Here is a 25,747-nt window from a genome sequence, read left to right on the forward strand (position 1 = left end):
GTGTGGAACATAGGATAGGTTCAAGTTCATATCAAGAAAAGTTGGGAGCCGATGGGTTGCCCAGCAAGCAGAAGACAGCTGAAGCCTTCTGCTAGCTGGCCAGTGTCGGGGTATCTGGGGCCCACCACAGGAAATGATCCTGGGGGCCACCAATGAAGAACCAGTGAGAAAAGACATGCCAGTCAGTGTTAGTGCAGGTTCTAAAGCTTGGGGCCCACCGGAGGATTCTCCAGTCCTCCGGTGGGCCAATCCAACACTATTGCTGGCGCTCACTTTCTGAGATTCCACGTCTCAGAAGGAAGCCTTCCAAGAAGTGTGTGTGGGGGTGGGCTAAGTCACAATTGTTCTATGCAGGTGATCATCGCCACTAAAACTTGCAGGTCACAGTACAAACTCTCCCATTTAAGTTAAAAGGGTCCCCTCCATTCTGTTGTCTCCTATGCTCAATGGGTCTGCCGTAAAGTATATATTTTTAAATGCCGTACAAAAAGATCAGACAACATGGCTGTAGAAAAAAATAATAATTTAGTAATTTTGGAGCCATGCTCAGCACATGGATTGGATTCCGTCATGAATCTTTAACTGTATATGTCTGTGTGTGTGTATATATATATATATATATATATATATATATATATATATATATATATGATACTAGTATTCATGATCTGAATATGAATTTTTGACCAAGTGCCAGGAATTACTGTTACAGTTTCTGATTGTGGGGTTTCCGTGTGTTAAGTCTTCTTTTGCTCTTGAGTTTGGGGTACATCACATGACCGACTTCTCGCTTTCCTCCTCTGTACAGCCGTGCGCAGAGCATCTAGGATCAGCTCTCTGTTGTTTGCCAGGTTGTACTGTGTTAGTTTCATCAACCTGTCAAAGTCCCGTTCACTGTAGGTAAAGTTTGTCAGAAAATAAGGGGAAAAGGCTCCTGTGACATCCACATCCCCATCTGACATTTCTTCCGGAGATCTTAACACACCTGAAAGAGGACGAATGAAAAAAATCAATTGTAGGGTGGTAAAGGTTACACACTGGGAAGGGGTTAAAATTCATTATATTTGGGAGGAATCACTTTGCACTGTCCCTATTGGCTGGGTCTCTGCCATTTCTGTGCTTGCAAGTTGCCTTGGAACTTGGAATGGCAGGGAGGACACACTAAAACTGCCTGTCTAGTTCCCCCTACCCCCAACTGCCTGTTTTAGTGAATACTTCTCATAATATCATAATTCTGGACCATCTTTTCTTATAGCTCTGTGTTGTTCTGCTCCTCGGGGGCGTGTCCCTACAATCTCCGGTACAGTCTCAGACACGCCTCCTACTGGTAACACTCAGCAGAGCAGAAGCAAACATAGAGCTATGGGGGGGGGGCAGAATTGTTATTGGAAATACACATGTTCACAGAAACAAGCAGTCAGGTTTCTCCTTAAAGCGTAACTGTCATGTTTTTTTTTATTGCAGAAATCAGTAGTATAAGCGATTTTAAGAAACTCTGTAATAGGTTTCATCAGCCAAAAAAGCCTTCTTCTGTACTCAAGAAGCAATCTCCCCCCTCCCCCCCTGACTTCTTATCTGTGCATTATCAGGCAAATACGTCTTCATTACAGAGAAGCCAGTGAAGACGGGTTCTGCTCTCTCCATTGTAAGCCTATGGAGGGGAGAGGGGCTGAGGGAGATGAGGGAGCAGGAAGAGGTGACATGAAGGTCAGCTGTTTGTAGACTCTCTGGGCACCTAAACCGCTAAATTCAGGTGTCAGAAAGGTCAGGGCTTATCTATGAACTTACTGAGAGAAGATTGCAGGGTGTTGTGCTGTGCAGGACTGCTCCGTGCTCAGTCACTCCTAACAGCCCCTCCCCTCTCCATAGCCACATAATGGACACAGAAATCCTGCTTCATTTGATGTGAGGGGGGAGGCTGGGAGATTGCTTTTTCACTACAGAAGGAAACTCTTTTAGTACATAAAAACTATTACAGAGTTTCTTAAAATCGCTTGAACTGTTGATATTTAATGTTTTCAGAAAAATGACCCTGAAATGACAGTTACGCTTTAAGCATCTTCTGAGGACCCATGACTACTTTCCCTTGTCTTCTATATTACATGCATGTAATAGGAGCAGGGGCGTAGCTAAAAATGGCTGGGCCCCATAGCAAACTTGATTGCTATGTTACGCCCCTGAATGGGAGTAAGATAGTAATACGTGTGTATTAGGATTGCTGATAATACACTAAATTATTATAGCACTATGGTCATACCTGGTTCCTTAAATTTTTGGAAAGTGTCATTCACAAGGGGGAAGTGAAGCACAGTCGGACAGTTATCATTATCTTTATCATTAAAGACGTAGCACTCCTTGTGTGTCTTCCTCTCCTCCTCGCTCAGCGATACCTTAGGGAATCCGATACCTTGTGTGGTGCAGTACTGACACGTCTGTTCCACCGACTGAAAACAGATAGAAGCATGTTTAAAAAAAAAATTACCTGGACATTCAATTATTTCTATATTTCCTGTAATCTGCCATCATTGCCTGTTGTTAGGCTCAGTCCATCTCTAGTAACAGATCAGCATGGAACATAGGAAGTGGGGAAAGACTTTGTAACTGCTATGTGCAGGACAGGGAGAAAGCGAGGTCTGAGCTGTGTACCCTGGGAGCCTGTCTCCCTCCTTCAGCAAGATCCTCACTGTCTCTTAAAGGTAAATCAAGGCTTTTGTTTCATAATTGAGTATTGAATTGTTTATACACTCCAGTCAGATGCTGACACACTCCATAGACGAGAATGTATACTTTCAATTGAACAACTGACACAGTACCTATGAAATTATGTTGAAGAAGTCTAATTGAACTGAAGGATACAGGTATTTACTGGCAGCTCTTTAGCTGAACATTACCTACCTGAAGGGGGGTGTCCAGAGTATAGTCAAAAGATATAATGACGTCCACTTTCCTTGCTTGGCGGAGTAAAGGAGGAAAACTGGCGTTAATGAAATAACCGGCATCCACAAGGCACAGATTGTCGGCAAGTGGTGTAAGCAAGTTGGGAAAAATGTCTAAATTGGAATCTAAAAGACAAAAAAAAATGTATAAGAAGAATTATATTGCTATGTTCTATAATATGAAGCTCCTTGAGGATCTTTCAGGGAGTATAAATCTACAATTCTAATGCTATAATGGATGACTTACCTTTCCATGGGGTGAACTGCGGCTGCTGGTAATAGTCTTTATGTAAGTAAAGTCCCCGCAAGAAATTATGTTGCTCCCCATCTATGGGCCTGTTGGTTAATACACCCTTCAAAATGCCGCTTAAAGTCCCATCTGGTGTGATCAGGCTGGTTTTTGTGTGTGCAGATTCTCTCCTCACCCGGATGCTACCTTCATCTTAGGGAGAAGACAATAATAATAATAAAATAAAACAAATAACAAATAACTAATAATACTAACAATAAAAATAATAATAAAATTAGTTTATGTTCTTTTATGCTATGAATAAAAGAAAAAAGTAGATGAGATCTGAGTATACCTATATCCTTAATTTTGTCTTTAATCCACGTGTCCCAGAAAGTGTCCGTTTGAGTGGTTAAATACCAGGTGTCCACTAAATTCAGGGAGAAGACATTTCCCCATAGACCTATGTGAGAAAAACAGTAATATATATGAGTGTGTTATTTGGAACATAGAATCATTAAGCGGTGCTTGGGGGGACTAGGGGAGGTGTGTGTCTGTGAGGAGACCGTAAAAACTGGGGTATTAGAGCCTTTAAAGCTGTGCAATGCTTCATGGGAAAAATATGCAAAGTAGTTAATTTCAAACAGGAAAAGACATGCTCTACAGTGCCACCTACTGGAGGTAAATGCTGGTGTCGGCACTCTTAATCAACTATTGGTAGCCTATCCTGTGGATAAATTATCATGTTTAATGGTGCGTTCACACCTACAGGATCTGCAGCTGATTTTCTGCAGCAGATTTCAGTTAAATAACTGAACACAGCATCAGATTTGATGCTGTGTTCAGTTATTTAACTGAAATCTGCTGCAGAAAATCAGCTGCAGATCCTGTAGGTGTGAACGCACCCTAAAAAGGTTTTATAAGAAAAAAATAAAGTATATATCAAGCTAAAATCTCCACCAGGAGGGAGTACCCAGGGGCATAACTATAGGGGGTACAGAGAGTGCTGTTGCACCTTCTCACAGGAGCTTGATGTGGCCTATAAAGTCTCTACTCCCCGTATGAGGAGGCCACTACTATAGATGAGACATTATAGTTGAGGGGCCCTGGCCTTAAGTTATGCCTCTGGGGGTCTCCATCTGTAGGCAGCTGTATTGCCTTTGTAATTCAATGGAGATAACCACAATTTTTCTTTCTGTTAAAAGACTCTGTCAGTAGGCTTATGGTGTCCTATCTCAGGGTAGCATAAACTAGTGACAGAGAAGCTGAACAGAATGATGTATCACTTACATTGTTCTGAGCAGCAGATCCAGAGTTCTCCTCCTGAATAACCTAGACAATAAGTAGTTCTCTCCATTATGTGCAGGAGCCCAGTAGTCCTGGATATCCATGAGCAACAGAACACTCCGCCACCAGCTGCTGATTGGCAGTTATCTATCCATGCTGTGTATAGGCAGCAACTGTCAATCAGCAGCTGGAGGGGGGGGGGGATGTGGCAAGAATCCCATTCTCCTGCATATTAGGAGAACGGCTGAACAGAATGATGTAAGTAATACAGTTCAGCATTTCTGTCACTAGTTTATGCTGCTCTCATTTAAGGAAACATAAACCTAGTGATAGACTCCCTTTAAATTCATAAAAATTAAAACAGAAAAAAAAAACTCCATACATGGGGCCCCACAGAAGCCTATGGCACCTTACCTTGTAGGAAACAGATACGAGGTTCTGGGTGTTTATTCATCAGGCGACCCATGTAAAATTCACTCCAAAAGTCCTCAGTTCGGATGAAGGCGCCATATTTAAGGAGTCCTACTTCATAAGGGGTAAATTCACACCACTCTGAAATTACACACAATAGTCAAAGCATAGCATTTGGCAGGCATAAATTTTGGCCTTGGTCTTAACGTGGGACCACTGTAGATAGTTGACACTGTCGTGGGGTACTCCATGTAAGGCACTGTTATATAGTCACTAGAGATGAGTGCAAATGGAGCATACTCGAGTCGATTACCGGTGGCTAAAGTAGTTGGAAAACATGGATACTGCCTATGGCCTGTGACTGTATCCATGTTTACCAGGAAACCTTAGGGCTGCATCCAACGTCTTCAGCCACTGGCAATCAATCAGAACGAGTGGACTCAAACATGTTCCAGTTGCGCTCATCTCCAGTAGTCACTGATCTAGTATGTCACATAGGACAGACTGGGGCTGGCTTTTACATGGAGACATGTGACGAGCTGGAACTTTTAGGGAAGACAAGGGTCTGCAATGAAGATACCTTTAAAATCCAGGGTGCTGATTTTGTCTTGTTTCACGTTAATAGCTAGGTAGATGGGTAATGGGTTTTGACCATTGTCCAAGGCTGCTTGTTGGTCTGAAAGTTTAAACTCATTTTTCTGCAATGAAAAAGTTAAGAAATGTCCCTGATGAACAATCATATTGAAGAGAAGTGTGGCAGAAGATGTTCAGGTCTGTTACATGGCTGATGGGTCCCACTCATCTGAATGGAAGATATTTTATTGTAGACAGTTACCAACAAATGTATACATGTAAACATACTCTTAAAGGGGCTATCCAGCACTACAAAAACATGGCCACTTTCTTCTAGAGAAAACCTCCTTTTAAAGGAGTTGTCTGGCCCCAGAAGATTTTTAGTTAATAACGTTATACTTACCTGCCCTGACTGTGCCTAGTAACAATACCCCAACTAAAAACTTTGAGGGCTGGACAAGATTTAAAAAAAAATGAATTAACGAATACCTATAATTTCTACAAACTTATGATATGTTGTGACCAGTGTTCCCTTTAAGCTGCACCTACCTGAAAAGGAATCCCCGCTTACTGCTGCCAGCCGCCTGCTCAGCCTTGGATCTGTGAGCAGCGGCTGGCAAAGCCAGGGCTGGATTCCTCGCTCTGCCAAGCAATCTTGTGGCCAGAGGCAGTATCATGCCTCCGGCCACAAGAGGCCGCTCTCTCCCCTATCGCTGCAGCATGCAACGCGATGTCACTCGTGCGCCTGGAGAGTGGGGAAATGGAAGGAATGCCAGGGGACTGCACGGGAGGCAGGTAAGTATAGTTTTATGGTTTTTTTCAATAATAGGGATGGGGGTGCTTACAGGGGAAGGGGGAATACAAACAAGGGTTATTGTCAACAGAAGGGGGGCTTACTATAGGAGAGGTTTATCTACAGGGGTTTGTCAATGGGGCAGATTGCCCACGGGGGCATTATCTATATGGGGTATTGCCTACAGGATGCACAGAGGTGGCCACACTTAATTTCTATTTTTAGGGGCACAGAGCGGACCTTACTATTATATGCGGGCACAGAGGGGTGTAACTACTTTATAGGTGCACAAAGGGGACCTAACTGCTATTTAGGGGAACAGGGAGGAGCTAACTATTATATGGGGGGACAGATGGGCCCAACTACTATTCGGGGACACAGCGGGATCTAACTACTGTATGAAGGCACAGGAAGAAGACAGGTGGAAGAAGGGAACCTATACTATATTGAGGGACAAAGAGGGCCTATACTTATTGGAGAAACAGAGGGGGGCCTAATACTATATGTATTATATATGGGCTTTCAATGGGGGCGTATCTACTATATGGAGACACAGAGTGGGCTAACTACCACTTGGAGGCAAATGTATATGCTACATTAAGTTTTAGACTATGGTACCGCCATTCCAGTATTAATTTTTGGTTTTCCCAACTTTTCTTGAACATTGCCTAGCTCTCTTGCCAGCATTAGCTGAAGCTTAGAGGAAACACTGAAAGTGAGGATAGCCTCAGCCGATGGGAATACCCCTTTAAGAGATTTTCCACCCACAAGATAGATGCCTAATCAATGGTAATTACTGCCCATTAATAGTCCCATTGGCTGAATTTTTTTATTTCTTACCTTGTTATACAACATTGATTCAAGAATTAGTCCCCAGAGGTCGGTGAATGAAGACTTCTGGCCGTCTTTGGCCGCCTGCTTGAGCTCCTTGCGATAGTACTTGAGCCGACTCATCGAAAAGGTGTTGAGTTTATTTTTGGTCATATGCTTCTTGACGTTGTTTATGGCCTCGGACATGTTGTTTTGTGACCAGTTAGGATCCTCATACAGTTTGCTTGTGGTCCTAATCAAAGCATAAGTCAACACTAAAAAATTGAGCAAGTATCTAAGGGGAACAGGATTTAGGGCAGGGTTGGGGAAGCTTCGTCCCTCCAGCTGTTGCAAAACTACAATTCCCATCATGCCCCCTTGTATGATGGGAATTGTAGTTTTACATTAGCTGTAGGGTCTAAGGCATGTAAGACTCTACAGGTAAGTATTGTGGAGGTCATGTGACTTGGTACTAGGGAACTTTGGTAAACTCTAAGGCACCAGCTGGCAATGGAAAACACATAGAAGAATATCCTGGCCACATTCTGCAACGTTTTCTATTTCTTACCATGTGGAACCAGAGGCACTTGCTATATAAGTAACACAGTCTAACAGACCTATGTTCTGAAGTCCACACAAATGACTGCTCAAAGAGGCCATGGCTCGGGCTCCTCCACCTGTTGCCATCACGGCCACGACTGGAATCTACAAAACAAAAGCCAACAGCAGTCAACAGTTTTCCTCTGGCTACTGCAGACTCATCAGGGATCACCCTGTCAGTAAATGTATATATAATGCAAAATCCAAACATACAAGCTCCATGCAGATGTTCGCTTTGGTGGGATTTGGGCCCAGAACCCAAGGACTCAGCCACCGTGCTGCCCACAACTACAATGACATGCAAGGCATTGCAGTTTTTAAGTGTCTTCCATGATATGGGTATAACCATTAATAAAATGTGACCCCCCCCATACTTATTCATGCTGTATCTGGTTTGATTAAGAAATTGCCATATATTCCCAAAGTATGGAGACCTGCTTCAAACCGACAGGTTTCTCACCTCTTCTCCCACCAAGTCTTCTTCCAGCCCCAGTACTTTTTTCAATGCGTCGGCCACCAGTCTTTGGCGTTTTTGAAGGAATATTTTCTCTTTATCGCATAAGTCAAATCCCAGTCTAACATCGAGCTCTTCTGGGCTGAAATGACATTCATTTATGTGAACAGATATGAACTGTAAGTGACCCGTATACACACATATATTAAAAGACAACAATATCTAATTATAGATAGAAGTAAGACCCCCTGTGGACCACCGTGAGCCAAGGCCTATGCAATGCCTACGGTGTTGCCAGCAGATGGCGCTGTAGTATCTAGTAGTGATGATTACCTAAGTTTATCATTGAGATCTGTTATATATATTATGATTATTAAAATTAAGACATAAAAGTTGTTTTTCTGTATAAAACCAAATTTATTTTAAGCCCTAAAATAAATTGGTTATTGTTCGTATATTAGTATATGGTATGGTTAAAAAAAAGTTATGTGTCTATTAAGGGGCCCTATCACTTAAAAAAAAATTGACATGTCCTAGGAATGTGTTACAAGTTTTGGTCAGTCGGGGTCTGGGTGTGCAGGAAGCCAATGATTTTTTAGAGCAAAGAGAAGCACTCAGCTAAGCTCTTCTCTCCCTGACTTGCTGCAATCTCCGTATCACTGCACTCTCCATAGACTTTGAATACAATGAGGAACATCTTCTGCAGTGAGATGGAATAGGCGACTTAGAGAGAGAAGGGCATAGCCAAGGACTTCTCCCAGTTTCATCTAATGATTGGTGGGGCATCTAGGATATGTTCAAAAATGTTAAGAACAGCTTTATAGGTATTATTATTATTATTATTATTATACTATACCATTCATTTAATTTAATTTGCACGTCCAAAGGCTTTCCCTGAAAAGAGGGGAAAAATACAGATCAACGTTATGATTAAAATCGACAACAAGATTTAATTTTTTAACATGAAAAAGATGACATGACATGTTATAAACATATAGCATAGGGGTCACACATCTATGGCTTTGCACTCAGCATGCCCTGACAGTAACAGGCTGGTTACCATTGCATCATCTGTATCTGGGTCCTGCAACCATTCAGTTTATTACCGGTATGCCATATGCGGCATGTACGGCCACCACATCTCACCCCCCCCCCCCCCACCCCACCCCCTGGGACTATATGTGGTATAGATTGAGTAATTTGTCATTGCTTCTACTTGGTCACTTAATTTGGTTATAATATAAACTAAAGGTGTAGAGATTCCAAGTGCAGCATTACTCACCTCCATTGCAGGTATCTGGACACTAATCTCATTCTCCATAGGAGATATTAAGTTGAGAGGCACAATGGTCTGATTTGAACTATCATTTTCTGTATCATTGGACTGAAAGAAAAGTAAAGCGAATAATTATAGACCATACAAAGCAGCTCCTTTAAGAAGCCTTGAAACTTGACTGGGGATTTAACATGAAAAGCCTGTGGCTCCCTGTGATGGGGAAGTTACCCCTCTGTATGACAGCTGTTTCAGGGTTGTTGCCCCTCATCAGTACAGAGCAGAGTGTTGGATTGCTGCAGAGAGGCCTGTTGTTGAGAGACCATAGCAGTAATGTTTCTCCTTAAAGTGAGGAAGATTAGAAAAAGGACTATGCAACGTAGCTTTCTGACAGCATCTATTGGATTTTCTGGATAGCCAAATTTAAGTGAATCTGTATCACCAGAACACTGTCCCCAAGCCCCCTGATACCATTCATCAATTCTTCTAAATCCATGTCTGGTCTGGAGGTCTATCTGCCTCCTGGGGTCGGTGTTTGGATAAAAAACTTATTTGTGTCAAATGGGCGGGACCTAGAGCATCTGTACCCTTGCCCTGCAGCCCCTCTCTCTCCGGCCCTGGGCTGGATCTTCATGTTCCATAGGCCCAGGCCTGGATGCTGTAGGCCCCGCTCCTTTGACACGGCACGCTGGTTGAATAGAATAATTTTTTTAACTCAAACATCAGCTCGAGGAGTTATATAGACCCTCAGACCAGGCATGGATTGAGAAGAGCTAGCTAACGATACCAGAAGTTTGGGGGCAGTGTTCAAGCAATACAGATTTGATTTAACCCCCCAAGTTATATTTTAAGGCTTCTTAAATGAGCAAAACTTTACCTCGAAGTGAAAGCTACCTCCAAAAGGTGGTGTCAGACAGCTCCTCTGCATGTCCGTCTTCCCAGAATTCCCACTGCGCACAAATGGCCTAGAAGTTTCCACACACTCTCCCTAAAGAGAAACCTTACCCCCATAGTTATAGACGAGAACTCTCTTGATCTCCATGAAGTAGTCCTAGGCCCATTTCTTCGAACCACAGACAGTTGTTTTGTTGCATTCTGTTTGCAGCTTTATGCCATACAATGCAATTTTTATATACCAAATCTTTATAGGGAACTTTATTTTTTAGACTCTAGGGTACTATTACACAGAATGATAATCGGCCGAAATGGCCCGATTCGGCTGACTATCGCTCTGTGTAATAAATACAACGATCAGCCGATGACAACGATCATCAGCTGATATAGGTTTGAACCTATAATTCTCGGGCGCCGACGGCTGGCGGCTGACGATATACATTACCTATTCAGGCTGCAGGGCTCCTCTTGCGGTCTTCTCCCCGACTCCCGCACGCTCCAGCTTCAGAGCGGCCTGCCTCAGCTGACAGGCCACTCAGCCAATCACTGGCCGGGACCACCGCGCCGAAGACCGCAAGAGGACCCCTGCAACCTGGATAGGTAATGAATAAAGGTAAGCAAGGGCTGCAAGGACATCGGTAACGATGTCCCTGCAGCCCCTGTTAAACGATAATCGGGCCGTGTAATAGGCCCAGTAAACGAGCACCGATCTAGCACATCGACGCTTGTTTACAGTTATTATCGGACTCCCATCGGCCGTGTAATAACACCCTAAGGCTAGGTTCAAATTCCTTCCAAGAACAGCTTGTTCAATAGCGGACGTTAACTGATGCAGATGGACACCTTTGAGATCCCATTGACCTCAATGGGGATCTGTTGAGTTTTTATCTGCTGTATGTTTATTTCGCAGGACGTGAGCAGATAAAAAAATAAATTCAGAGGAGTAAAGCCCCAGTGAAGCCAATGAAGCCAGCCCTATCGAGCATTCACCAGATAACTTACAAAGGTTACGTCAAAAGGAGAGTAAACTCTGCACAGGGACGCCGTCATCTCTGTCCCCAAGTCTCTTGAAAAATGGAAAACAGCAGTGTCATGCGAATCAAGTTCAGAACTGGAGTCGGACTGTAGTAAAATCCTGTGGGAATCTTCAAAGGAGCCTTGGACAGAAAGAGCCAGCTCCGTTTTTTCTATATACATAGAAGAGAGCGTAAAAGTGATTGTATGAAAGTATCATTATCGTATTTACACCACAAGGCTATGTGCACACAATGGGGGAGATTTATCAAACATGGTGTAAAGTGAAACTGGCTCAGTTGTCCCTAGCAACCAATCAGATTCCACCTTTCATTCCTCACAGACTTTTTGGAAAATGAAAGGTGGAATCTGATTGGTTGCTAGGGGCAACTGGGCCTGTTTTACTTTACACCATGTTTGATAAATCTCCCCCAATGTCTATTTGGATGGCTGTCATTTTGGTGCCAAAATACAGCCGTATTATGCAAATTATGTCCATAATTAGCATAATACAGTCATATTTTGGTACCATAAAAAGAACTTGTGAGAACATAGTGACTGTCTATGTGACTGTAGCAGGTGGAAAAGCTAAATTTCTGTAACATTTGGTATTTCCTAAGATTAAAGGGGTGCTCTGGCAAAAATCTTTTTCTTTCAAATTAACTTTTAAGCTGCTGTATGTCATGCAGGAAGTAGTGTATTCTTATCAGTCTAACAAAGTGCTCTCTGCTGCCACCTTTGTCCTTGTCAGGAACTGTACAGAGCAGCAGCAAATCCACAGAGAAAACCTCTCCTGCTCTGGACAGTTCCTGACATGGACAGAGGTGAGAGCAGAGAGCACTGTTTTAGACTGGAAAGAATACACCGCTTCCTGCAGGACCTCCAGCAGCTGATAAGTATGGGAAGACTGGAGATTTTAAATTTTTAAGATTTAAAAGATTTTCGCCGCAGTTCCCACTTTAAAAAAATAAGTCCTTTCTTACTTTTAAAGGGTTCTTTCCTTTTTTTCGGGACCTCCACTTGTAGAGTCACCATCTCAGGACACTGAAAGAAATGTTCACTATCATTCTCATCTTATAAAATGTTAGGAGAAAAAAATATATCAGTTGCTTCATTTGTATCATAGAATATTTTTTACCTTATTATACCTTATTATTGTTATACCATAAATCTTTTTGTCTATAGGCAATGTGTAAACTGTGTTACTAGAAGAATACTGGCTAATTTTAAAGATCCTGTAATCACTCAACAGAGAGAAGAGATCAGGATGTACTCATAGCCATCATAACAGCCTCCCTACCCCTGAAAATTTACCTATAGTTCACTAGGAAGGCAATAGGTATTTTATTTTAGGCCATTTTAAAGATGTGCCACACGTTGAGATGTTAAAGGGGTTGTCCGGCAAAAATATTTTTCTTTCAAATCAGCTGGTGTCAGAAAGCTATATAGATTTGTAATTTACTTCTGTTTAAAAATCTGAAGTCTTCCATTACTTATGAGCTGCTGTATGTCCTGCAGGAGGTGGTGTATTATTTCCAGTCTGACACAGTGCTCTCTGCTGCCACCTCTGTCCATGTCAGGAACTGTCCAAAGCAGCAGCAAATCCCCATAGAAAACCTCTCCTGCTCTGGACAGTTCCTGACATGGACAGAGGTGCCAGCAGAAAGCACAGTGTCAGACTGAAAAGAAAACTTCACTTCCCGCAGGACATACAGCAGCTGATAAATGGAAAGACTTGAAATTTTAAATAGAAGCAAATTACAAATCTGTATAACTTTTTGACACCAGTTGATTTGAAAGAAAAACGATTTTCACTGGATAATCATTTTTTCTCTACTTTTAGGCTATTATGTTCTCACAATGTTTGTTTCCAGTTTTATTTTTAGGGCCATCATTTTGAGGTGAAAATACAGCCGTATTTTTGCCTGAAAAAGACAGCTGTCCAAACATATGGCTGAAAAGAAGACAGTGTCTGAATATAGCCTCAAACTCTATTGATCGCCACCCCAGTGTACGTTAGCTTAATGCATAATTCACATATTATTTACTACTTACCACCAGGACTCCATTAGTAGTGACTTTTTTCTGTGTTTCTGGGCTGGAAATAAATTAAAAAAAAAAAAATAAGATTAAAAAAAAAAAAAAAGAAAAAAAGATTTTTATGGTTTCTAAATACAATTTTTTATGTTGTTTTAATACTCACATTACTACCAGATTTAACTCCACCTGAAGCTCCGTCTGAAACTATTAAACATATATTCTTACTATCTTTGTAATTAGAATTAAATCACACTACTTTAATATCAGTTCAACAATTGACATGGTCTGTCTGTGATGTAGAAAATATCATATTACTTCATAATATCAATATCAACTTTTATGCCCAAAATGGCATTTATATGGCTGCATTCTATTATTCCTAGTCTGGTTGAGAATATTAAGTAGTTGTTTTCTGTGTAAAAATAAACAAACAAATAAATAAAATCTTAAAATAAATCTTAAAATAGATAAATATAATCTTAAAATAAAATAAATAAATCTTAAAATAAATAATAAAATAAATAAATCTTACAATAAATACTTAAAATATTTAAATAAATAAATAACGTTCCTTCACCTCTTTTCTTTTATTTCTGACTTGGACTGTGAGTTGAAGAAACTTTCCGCTTGAGCACCTACCATGACCAATATAGGAATATTGGGGAATAAGCCCTCCTAACCTTGTCAGCTGAAGTTGGATGGGGGGAGCTAATAGAAGGTTTGGCAATATTATATGGATACGTCATCAAACATAGAAATACCCCTTTAGGCTATGTTCACACTACGTATTTTGTGCGGTGTGATACACAGCCTGTTCTTCTATGGGATCCCACCCGGAGCGTATACACATAGAACACTGCAGCTGGAAAGATTATCCGGCCGATACTTAAGTACGGAACATCCGGTCTCTCACATCGTGTGCACATAGCCTTAACGCAGCGGTGGGGAATCTCCGGCCCGCGGGACGCATACGGCCCCTGAGACCTCCCGATGCGGCCCGCAGCTCCCCTGTGATGTGCACCACTCTGGTGGGGCAGGAGCGGTGCACATCTTCCTTCCCCTGCGGGCCGCGAATGATGACATCATATCATTGCGAGCCGCCTGCAGGAGAAGACGGGTACGGGCTAGAGGGGAGAGAAGAGAACCTGGGCAGCGTGGGAGCGGAGGAAAGGTGAGTGGGATGTTTATTTTTTTTATCTGGGACTGGGGGTTAACTAGGCTACCAGGGACATGACTGGGGGGGGGGGGGGGTTAACTAGGCTACCAGGGACATGACTGGGGGGGGGGGGGTTACTAGGCTACAAGGGACATGACTGGGGGGGTTAACTAGGCTACCAGGGATATCACTGGGGGGGGGGGGGTAACTAGGCTACCAGGGACATCACTGGGGGGGGATGACTTGGGGGATAACTAAACTATAAGGGGCATCACTGGGGGTTAACTATAATAGCAGGGGCATTAGGGGAACAATACTTTGCCTTGCCCCAGGTGCTGCAAACCCACGCTACTAACTGCCGCGCACAGTATGCGGCCCTTGGATGATTTTATTAATGCCCGACCGGCCCTGGACATGGAAAAGGTTCCCCACCCCTGCCTTAATGGGTCTGTGATATCACATTATTCAATGTTCTCCCAAGGTCAAACATATGTTACTGATCTTCCTTGGTACCAAGGTGGATTACAGCGTTTATACTGTAAATAAGTGAATCCCTCTATGTGGGGAGTATTTGGCGTCTACTAGTATTTCAGCATATAACAATATGAGAGCTTTACACCATTACAGTTACCTCTTTATCTAGACTGAAGTTTTCCACCACCTTCTCATTGAGTGGAACATTTCCCACATCATAGCTCACAGTGAACAGATGGTCGTCCGACGTCCCTACATCCTCATCATGAATAGACAAATCCAGGATGTTCTGTGGGTACAAGGGAATATTCCGGACTCTTATTCTGGGCATTAATGTATAATAAATGGCTGTTATAAATGAGGTCATATGATAGTATAACCTTATAAAGGTTTCCCCATGACTAACTAATATTTATATGTAGAAGATCTTCATTGGTCTTGGGAATAAGGGGTTAATGGCCCCAATCTTGTCTCTTATTCCAATAAAGAAGAGGAAGAACTCTTGGCCACCAACATATTTTTGATTAACCACTCAGATTATACACATAGATTATTTATTTATTGAGACATCTTATTTGTTATTACCATATTTGTATCTCAAGAGGCAGTAGACACAGACTGGCACCGTAGACCATGGGTCTCCAAACTGCGGCTCTCCAGCTGTTGCAAAACCACAATTTCCATCATGCCTGGACAGCTAAAGCTTTGGATTTGTCTGTCCACGCATGATGGGAAATGTAGTATTGCAACAGCTGGGGGGCCACAGTTTGGAGACCCATGCCATAGACTTTGCCTATCATTAAGGCCAAACCTTAAAGGGGTTCTCCTAAAATCAAGTTATCCCCTCCGCATGGCTCAGCACTTGGCAATGTCTGCCACTGATCAGCTAATTCTCGCGCTGTGTACACTGCAGTGAGCCTGCAATGATAGCTTTACCCCTACTTCCTGTGTTCTGTCTTAGTTTCTCTGTGACTGAGCCTAACAACAGGTAATGATCTGCGGATTCAGTGGAAGGGAGACACCTAGTGCAATAATCCCTTCAAATCATATATGGATTTTTTTAGACTACTAACATTCCTTTATATTGTGGGTACTAACAGACCTTAGGCTAGGCTGACACCTTTTGTATGGCAGTAGAGTAAATAGCTGCTAGACTTACATGGTCATAAACAACTTCAATCATATCTGTGAGCATTACTTCCAATTTACTCCATTATATTTTGCAATATGTAAGGTTTTAGCCGCTTTCACTGAATCTGCAGTTCATTACCTGTTGTTAGGCTCAGTCACAGATAAACTAAGACAGAACACAGGAAGTAAGGGTAAAGCTATTATTGCAGACTCACTGCAGTGTATACAGCCTGGCTCTGCTGTCAACCATAGGATTGCTCCTTTACTTATGTACCCAAACAGATCTTATTTCGGAGCTGCTCGCTTCTTACCTTAACCTGGCTGTGGAGTCGGAAGTGAAAGATTTCATCCCAAACAGGGTTCGGATTGTTCCATATGGTCTTGGTTCTCTTTTTATCTGCCAGCGATGTTGGGAGCCATAAGCATACGTAGCAGTCCGGTTTGGTCACTGTGTACAAGTGAACATCCATATGAGTAAAAATAACATGGACATCCATGTACAATCGTCACATAAAACCTACAGTCAGATAGACCTAGTGCGGATGGTGTTCTGCAGCATTAGAGCAGAGCAGGGCATCTGGAAAACTGCCATGTCGCCCCTTACTGCTGCCACTATACGGAAGTATATATCTACACTAAAAACTATAAAAAAATTTTTAAATAACTTACAAAGTAATATGACTTTAGCAAAGCAATGTATTAGCACAAAAAAAAAATTCTTGGGTCTCCGGAGTACCTCTTTAAGGCAGAAAGAAAGGAATTGAAGGGGTACTCCAGCGGGGGGGGGGGGGGGGGGCTATTTTGGGATCTGGCCGGGGAGGAGGTGGCTAAGGGAAATGACGTCTACTCACCTCCCCGATTCCAGCGGCAAGTCCCGTATCGCGGACTTGAGACGTCACGTCACCAGGAAGCGGCCGGGCACCAGGGACTGGAGCGCCACGATACGGGACCCGCCGCTGGAACCGGGGAGGTGAGTGGACGTCGTTTCCCTCAGCCACCTCCTCCCCAGGCAGATCCCAAAATAGCCCCCCCCCGCCGGAGTACCCCTTTAAGGCATTAAAAATAAAAAAATCTAGGCAGAATTGAGGAAGTATGAAAAACTTGTCTCCTTGTGGTATCAAGAACTGGGTATGAAAAATTGGACCATTGTAGGAATCTTAAAGGGATACTCCAGCCATATATATATATATATATATATATATATATATATATGTCATCCTGTTTTTGCATAGAAAATAAGAAACATCTTAGGCCCCTATTATAACAATCAATTATCGGCCGTACTTGGCCGATTACCAGCTGATAATTGGTTGGTGTAAAAGGTAACGATCAGTCGACATGCACAATATTTGCTGATTATTGACTTTAGACATGTTGAATCCCTTTGATAATGACAGCTGCAACGTCACGGCTTAGCAGAGCAACTGCCCGCTCAGCCAATCAGTGACTGGAGAGGTGTTCTGCACAAGTCACTGATTGGCTGAACAGTTAATCGCTCAGCCAAGTACGTGACATTGCCACTGAAAGAACTGGTGGCTGTCAGCTGGAACTGGGGGCAGCGCTACAGGGCACGGGCAAGGAGACACATTTTACCTTTTATTTATCAATCTGTGCTTCCAGAATGTAATAAATGTTTGTATACTCTAGGGCAAAGTGTCTTAGAGGTGTTCACAAGGCCCTGAAGTGCTGAGGGCTGGAATCACTCCTTTTCCCCCTCCTAGACAGTCAACTGGAAGCCAAGCCCTGTTTCTGAATCTTGTGTACTGTGTACTACAAATTGTGCGCACATGTAATGGTGCGATTACAAAGAGACTGATTTTGAAAGCCAAAGCCAGGAATGGACTACAAACAGTCTATGTTTGTCTTAAAGGAAAGACTGAGATTTCCCTCTTCTTAAATTCATTCCTGGCTTTGGCTTCAAAAATCTGTCAGATAACTCTCCCTGTGTAAACACACCATTAGATTTGTAAACACAACTTCTTGTTCTACCAGCAGTCATTGGTGTCAGCACTTTAGAATGTGAATTGTGGCTGACAGATTCCTTCCAAGGCAAGTTCTCAGTTCGAGGTTGCTCATAAGCAGTTAGGTGTCTCGGTATTTCACAGTCCACACTTATAGCCTACTTAATTTACATAATAATTATTAAAAGTAAGTGATGGATGGGTTCTGATGAGGTCCTATAATATGAAAGACATCAAACCCAAGTGACTATAATATTCATGTCTCATCAAAAAGCTTATTAAGGGTCCCTTCACACCTACCGGATCCACAGCGGATCTCACTTCTGTGGATTCGAAGCGAGAACCGCTGCTGATCCGGTACCATTCACCTCTATGATAGAACATATTCGCAGCGGGATTAACATCCCGCTGTGAATATGTGCTTTAACCCCTCGCTGCCCGCACCCTGCCACTGCATCCCCATCCCCGGCCGCATCCCCCCCCATCCCCCGCCGCATCCAGCAGCCCGCATTCCCTATCCCCGGCCGCATCCTGCAGCCCGCCGACGAGAGCATAAAGTACCTGCTCGGCGGCGCGGCTGCAGGATGCGCTGCCGAGCAGGTTCTTTATGCTCTCGGCGGCGGGCTGCAGGATGCGGCCGGGGATGCGGGCTGCTGGATGCGGCATGGGATGGGGGGGATGCGGCCGGAGATGGGGGATGCGGCCGAGGATGGGCTAATGCGGCGGCGGGGCTGCGGACAGCGAGGGGTTTAAAGCACATATTCACAGCGGGATGTTAATCCCGCTGCGAATATGTGCTATCATAGGGGTGAATGGTACGGGATCCGCAACGGTTCTCGCTTCGAATCCGCAGAAGTGAGATCCGCTGTGGATCCGGTAGGTGTGAAGGCACCCTAAGTAAGACATTGTTATAGAGTAACGTGAGAAAAATGTTGTGTTTATATACATATTGTGATGGTGACACCTACTTATATTTGGTGTATGAGTTATAGGATGCTACAGGGTTTACTAGCCACCCCTTGAACGGGCCATGGGTCCTCTTTAAAGTCAGTGGGTCAGCATCAATTCATGCTAGAAACTGATGACACTGTTAGGATAAGGAGACACATGGTACCTTTCCTCTGTGTGTCTGTGCTTCCAGAATGTAGAAAAATACTTTTGTCAAAGAGGTGTCCCCAAGCCCTTAAAGGAGAAGTCCGATGAAAATTAAAAAAAAGGAGGAGAATAAAGAGGTGCGAGAAAGTAAACGTACCTATCCTTCTGCCCTGCAGCAGCGCTCCTGGGCCTCCTTGATAGTTGCCATCCACCTGCAGCTGTTCCATCACGTACATGGGTGATCAATTGCCTGCTGAGTGACTGGGGAGGAACACTGTCCCTGTCATTGGCTGGCTGAGTGAGCAATTGCTCAGCCAGACCGTGCCATTGCAGATAGAAGAGACGGATATGTGACATACCCGGATAGCAGCAGAAACTGACATCCGGAGACCGTCAACAGGAACCCGGGAGCAGCACTACGGAGGCGCAGGGATGCGTAAGTTTACTTTGTTTATTATTTTCCTGCACCCTGCCTGTTTGTCTTTCAATTTTAAGGGTCTTCTCCTTTAAAGAGTCACTGTTTATTAGGCAAATATGCCATTATCTGCATGTAAAAAGCCTTTTCCCAGGTCCCCCCCCTCCTCTCCTTTCTGTCATCCACTTCTCAGAATCAGGAAATCTCGACTGTTTTTTTCATCAGTCGGATCTGTCTGGTCTATGAAGAGGGGAGGGGGGAGGAGGGAGATTAGCGGGCAGCTGAGAGCTGAGAACAAAGGATAACACAGCAGGGGGGGGAGCTATTCACAGTGCTATTCAGAGGTCAGAGAGGTCAGTGGTGACTGCAGAGGAGAGAGCCTAGTCATGTAGCTGTAAATTAACTCTTTGTTGTCCAGTTTTGCTGCCTTTCCTTTCTCCCTTTATAGGAAAACTATAAAGACAGGGGGGGAGAGCTTCAAATTGCTTTTTCATGATAAAAAATCATTTTTCGGCTAATAAAACCAATTACGAAGTGTCTTAAAATTGCCTGTACTATTGATTTCTGCAATAAAAATTTTAACGACAGTGGGCTGTAATGTCTCCTCGCTCCCCTTCCCATCCCTGTCCATGCTTAATTGACAGCAGGAAGCTGGGACCTGCTCTTTAGCAGATTGGAAAGCAGAACTCCGCACTGAAAGCAGGGAAAGGGTTGGGAGGAGAAGCACGGAGGAGGCGTTCCAGCCGGAAGCACTGCAGGAGCTTGGGAACGCCTCTTTGACACTTTGCACCACAGAATCAAAGCTGTTTTTTTTCTAGATTATGGAAGCACAGACGGATATAGGAAAGGTACCATGTGTCTCCTTGCCCTCACAGATATCTAGCCTCGACCGTGAATTGCAGTTGACAGATTCACTTTAAGTATGTATGAATATTTGAAAAACTATACTCGTGTATTGTTTTGTTTGGTGTCTGGTAGGTTGGGATCCTCTTTAATTCTTCCTTACACATATTCTCCCTTACATCCTCCTATTATTATTGACAACACCCAATACAATGAACAAAACCCCTACTGTAACACTATGGTGTAAAGTGAAACTGGCTCAGTTGCCCCTAGCAACCAATCAGATTCCACCTTTCATTCCTCACAGACTCTTTGGAAAATGAAAGGTGAAATCTGATTGGTTGCTAGGGGCAACTGAGCCAGTCTCACTTTACTCCACGTTTGATAAATCTCCCCCTATGATCTGTTTCCATAGAATACATGATTCACTGGGCGTGACGGACGTTTAGTTTGAAGCGTGACAGAAGACCTCATTGCTGACGCCCCCTCCCCCCATCTTATTAACTTGCACACAGGTTGCATAAAATGAATAGATACATGACTAATAAAAATAGTGTGAGACTTCTACAATAACAGGAAATCACTCACCGACATCTCCCCCATGGATGTTCTGAGCTTTTATGACCCTCACAGTTAATTCATAGTTTGATGCCTCCTCCTGTAAATAATGAGTCAAATCAGGTAACTGAATATATAACAGAAGGAAGAATATATATATAATTCCTGTACCATTAACAAACTGCATGTTATACAAGGTAGAACAACACTTTCCTTTAAAGGGGTACTCCGAAGGGGGGAAAAAAAATCAACTGGTGTCAGAAAGTTATGTAGATTTTTAAATGACTTCTATTTAAAATCTGAAACCTTCCTGTATTTATCAGCTGCTGTATGTCCTGCAGGAAGTGGTGTATTATTTCCAGCCGCTCTCTGCTGCCACTTCTGTCCACGTCAGGAACTGTCCAGAGCAGGAGAGGTTTTCTATGAGGATTTTCTACTGCTTTGGACAGTTCCTGACATGGACAGAGGTGGCAGCAGAGAGCACTGTGTGAGACTGGAAAAAATACACCACTTCCTGCAGGACATACAGCAGTTGGTAAGTACTGGAAGATTTGAGATTTTTGAATATAAGTAATTCACAAATCTATATAACACCAGTTGATTACAAAAAAAAATAAAGAATTTCTATGGAGTACCTCTTTAATTCCTGCGTACGGTGAATGTGGTCACATGAAAAATATAACAAATCATAATATATTCTATAACTATATACAGTATATAACCAGCCATATGACACCAGTGATTATTGCACTTGGTGAAGCAATGACAAATACAAGACAATATTGGGAAATACTCATTGTTACCTTAAATACCTTATAATTCAGTACCTATTGTTAGCACCTGCGCTCAATGTTAAATATTTTGCTGTCATTATGACAAGTAATTAACAGTAACCGCAGTATTATATTGCTGTTTCTTGCCTGGGGTGCTGCTGTTCTTCTCTATATAGGCGGCAATCACAATGGAGGAGTACTCACCCAGCTTTGTCTAAGCTACTGTAAAAGGAAAGAATCGTTCATTCTAATACAGGGGGAGGGAACCTTGGCCCTCCAGCTGTTGCAAGACGACAACTCCCATCATGCCTGGACAGCCAAAGCTAAAGCTTTGGCTGTCCAGGCATGATGGGAGTTGTCGTCTTGCAACAGCTGGAGGGCCAAGGTTCCCCACCCCTGCTTTAATATGATGAATGTGTCAGACAACTGCAATGTAAAATCTCTTAGGCTGCATTTACACGTTCAGTGTTTTTTCCTGGTCCGTGATTGTGGTCTGCTAGCTACCTCCGTGATCTGTGCAAAACAGTCCGTTTTGCATCTGTGTCCGTTTTTTTTTAACTGTTTGTTTTAAAGCATTTTAAATTTACATCTGTGAAAAACAAGGATCTTATTGATTTCTATGGGGAATCCTTTGCGTGCATCCGTTCCGAGTAATGACATGTCCTATTTTATAACGGCACGGATCATGGATCCGTGAAATCACGAAACGTCTGAATAGCCCAATAAAAAACAATGGGCTGTAAGATTGTCCGTGCGCACGGATCCGTGAGCGCAGACAACTTTACGGAACATATGAATGCAACCTAACATGGTCATGATCTAATTCTAACTAGAATTGCTCAAGTCCAATCGATTGACTTTTGATTACCGGTGGCTAAAGAAGTTGGATGCCGCCCTATGGCCATATCACATATTAGGTGGCCGTCATAATGTCTAAGGTGGTATGATTACTCCTTAAAGGGATACTCCAGAGGAAAAAAGAACAATATCAGAAAATTATACAGATTTGTTAACTTAGCAGGCCCGACCCGCATTGGTGTAGCATTTACTGAGCTTATTAAATTGCTTGATAATCATGCGGGCAGGGCTGCTTTTGCTTTAAAGGGGTACTCCGGCATCGGTGTATAGAAAATAATACAGATGTTATACTTACCTTTTTAAGCTCCCCCTGTCGTCCTTCGGTTGGGTCAGCAGTGACTGCCGACAAACCCATCTCCGCAGTGACAGCCCACTCAGCCAATCACTGACTGAGACGGGACAGCACCGCAGCCAGTAATTGGCTGAGCGGGCTGCTATTGCCAAAAGGAATTCATCTGTTGCTGTCATTGGCAGCTGTGGTCAGAGATATAACAGGGGAGTGTGGAGAGGTAAGCATAACATTTTTATTATTTTCTACATACCAATGACAAAGTACACCTTTTAATCGGCTGTTGGCTGCGCATCATCTATTATACAGCCGGAAGCTGATGATTTTTAATCATTTTAAAAGACAACATTCAGCCGATGAGCAAACAGTGGTTTACTTGTCAGCTGATCATTGCCTTTATTACAATATCTGCCCTTCTGTTTAAAAAACTCAAGCCTTCCAGTACTTATCAGCTGCTGCATGTCCCATAGGAAGTGGTGTTATTTCATATAAATTTCTGGTACCAGTTGATTTAATAACTATTTTTTTCACCAGTGATACTCATCTACCCCTGTTCCCCTGCAGCTACTGCTCACCACCACACTGGTTGCAGTGATAATCTGTCCAATCACTGTGAGGGGCGGGGCACTGCTGTGATCAGTGATTGGCTGAGCAGTGCAGCTCCTGCAACGGCGGACATGTCACGGGAACCGTACTGTGTGTATATTGCCTAAAGACCTGACAAACTGTCATGTATTCCTTCAGTGTGATCCCTAATATTTAGTAATTGTGAGCAAGATTCCTAATGACCTATTACACAATAATATAGTGCACCAGACGCAGCCGCCTTCCGCATTTTTATTCAGCAGAAATCTACCCTATCCCTATGCAGCCTCATCAATTCAATAGGTACAGATCAGAAATCCATCCCATCCCCACATATGCAGAGTCATCTCACCCTATGCGCTGTGACCATGACCAGAGATACAGGTTTGTGACTCACGCAGTGGGTCTGGTCTTGTAAAACATTAATGATGAATGCACGCTATAATTATGGGCAGAAAATAACAACATTATGGCAGTTCATCATGTTCCTTTATGAGTCTATGATACGGGAAGGGAGGAATGGATGATGTCACATGTATATGTATATATATATATATATATATATATATATATGTGTAAGAAAAACACACATCATCATGGGGGGAGGGAGATCTAAGATGGTTTAAAGTGAAACTGGTTCAGTTGCCCCTAGCAACCAACCAGATTCCACCTTTCATTTTCCAAAGAATCTGTGAGGAATGAAAGGTGGAATCTGATTGGTTGCTAGGGGCAACTGAGCCAGTTTCACTTTACACCATGTTTGATAAATCTCCCCTGTGACGACGAACAGAATAAAAGTTAGGATGAGCCCGTCCTATAGCAAACTGTAATCCCTTGTAAAAGCTTCATTCACAATGGAGATCAATGTAAGGCTACGTTCACACAGAGCAAAAGGAGCGGATTACGCAAGGAAATATTTCCGCCTGAAATCAACTGACGCTGAATTCCGAGCAGAATATAAGCAGAATGTAAGCAGAATCCCTGCGTATTCTGCTAGGAAAGTGTTCAGCTCTTGACAAATTCAGCGTGGAATACTCGAGGAATCCGCATGCATTCAGCGCTGAAATTCAGCGAGTATTTGGTGAGTAAACTAGACTATACCAGAACATATACTAGAATCCTCCTCCCTCCCCCCTTTTCCCCATTTCCGCGCGGATTCAGCGAGTAATTTCCGCTTGTATTACACTTGTATTCCGCACTGAAACAGAAAATCAGAGCCCCATTGATTTGTATAGGCTTCCGCTAGCGGAAGAATGAACATGTTCATTCTTCTGGCGGAAAGCGGATTAGTTCAGTGCGGAAATTCCACTGTGTGAACTGCAGAGCAGAATTTCCATTCAACACAATGGAAATTAGCTCTGCACCTATTTTAACGGCTGAAATTTCAGCGCTGATTCAGCGCAGAAATTCAGCTGCCTTTGCTCAGTGGGAACGAGCCATAATGCCCAGTTGTAGTATTAGGCCCATTGATCTTTGCAGCAGTTATTACACCTATGGTCATGTGACTATATGTAAAGCTCTGATGTATACCTACGTCATATACCAATTAGTGGCATCCATCATACATACTATCCAATGGAGAAAAAAAAAAACATACTGTGCAATATGGATCTAGCTCAATGGAATACTGCGGAAGTTAGATGAGGTGTGAAATGAGGCTTAACCCCTTGACGACCGGGCCAATTTTCATTTTTGCACTTTCGTTTTTTCCCCCTTTTGTTTAAAAGGCCATAGCGCGCATATTTTTTCACCTACAGACCCACATGGGCCCTTATTTTTCGCCTCACTAATTGTACTTTGCAATGACAGACTTAGTTGTTGCATAAAATATGCTGCGAAACCAGAAAAAATGTATGTGTGGTAAAAATTTAATTAAAACGCAAATTTATTTAATTTGTGGGGGGTATGTAACGATAACTTTTATTTTATTTCATGGCTTTTAAAAAATTTAAATCTTTAAAAAGAGACGAAATGTTCCTTATTTTGCTCTATTCCCAGGCTTATGGCGCTTTTATCCTTTGGTCTATAGGGCTGTGTCATTTTTTGCGCCATGATCTGTTGTTTTTATAAGTACCTTGTTTGGGTATATGCAACTTTTTTTTATCACTTTTTATCACAATTTTCCCAAATTTGATGCAATCAAAAATGTACAATTTTGCACTTTGGCAAAAACCTTCACATTAATTAGAAGCCCCCAGGGGGACTTCTATATACACAGCACTGATCTCCCATTGAGATCAATGCTGTGTATATAATAGAGTAGTCCTCAGGCCTCACCAACAGGTCATGTTTTGA

General features: G+C 42.8%; 1 protein-coding gene across 1 annotated transcript in view; it reads right to left on the reverse strand.

The window, feature by feature from the left end:
- Positions 1-617: 617 nt before the first annotated feature.
- The window catches only part of LOC138771026 (cytosolic phospholipase A2 delta-like), a 30,710-nt gene continuing 5,580 nt past the window's right edge, over positions 618-25,747 (reverse strand). Inside the window, exons 2-20 of the mRNA XM_069950444.1 lie at positions 20,978-21,047; positions 16,387-16,523; positions 15,102-15,233; positions 13,478-13,518; positions 13,330-13,372; positions 12,258-12,318; positions 11,263-11,447; positions 9,376-9,477; positions 8,950-8,987; positions 8,100-8,235; positions 7,608-7,744; positions 7,070-7,292; positions 5,444-5,561; positions 4,867-5,004; positions 3,521-3,628; positions 3,184-3,378; positions 2,896-3,062; positions 2,258-2,444; positions 618-985 (exon numbers count right to left, since the gene is read on the reverse strand). Coding sequence (XP_069806545.1) covers positions 738-985; positions 2,258-2,444; positions 2,896-3,062; positions 3,184-3,378; positions 3,521-3,628; positions 4,867-5,004; positions 5,444-5,561; positions 7,070-7,292; positions 7,608-7,744; positions 8,100-8,235; positions 8,950-8,987; positions 9,376-9,477; positions 11,263-11,447; positions 12,258-12,318; positions 13,330-13,372; positions 13,478-13,518; positions 15,102-15,233; positions 16,387-16,523; positions 20,978-21,047 — 2,466 coding nt within the window. The 3' untranslated portion in view covers positions 618-737. The remainder of the gene's footprint in view (positions 986-2,257; positions 2,445-2,895; positions 3,063-3,183; positions 3,379-3,520; positions 3,629-4,866; positions 5,005-5,443; positions 5,562-7,069; positions 7,293-7,607; positions 7,745-8,099; positions 8,236-8,949; positions 8,988-9,375; positions 9,478-11,262; positions 11,448-12,257; positions 12,319-13,329; positions 13,373-13,477; positions 13,519-15,101; positions 15,234-16,386; positions 16,524-20,977; positions 21,048-25,747) is intronic.

This window comes from Dendropsophus ebraccatus, chromosome 13 (assembly GCF_027789765.1).
Source record: "Dendropsophus ebraccatus isolate aDenEbr1 chromosome 13, aDenEbr1.pat, whole genome shotgun sequence".
Lineage (NCBI taxonomy): Eukaryota > Metazoa > Chordata > Amphibia > Anura > Hylidae > Dendropsophus > Dendropsophus ebraccatus.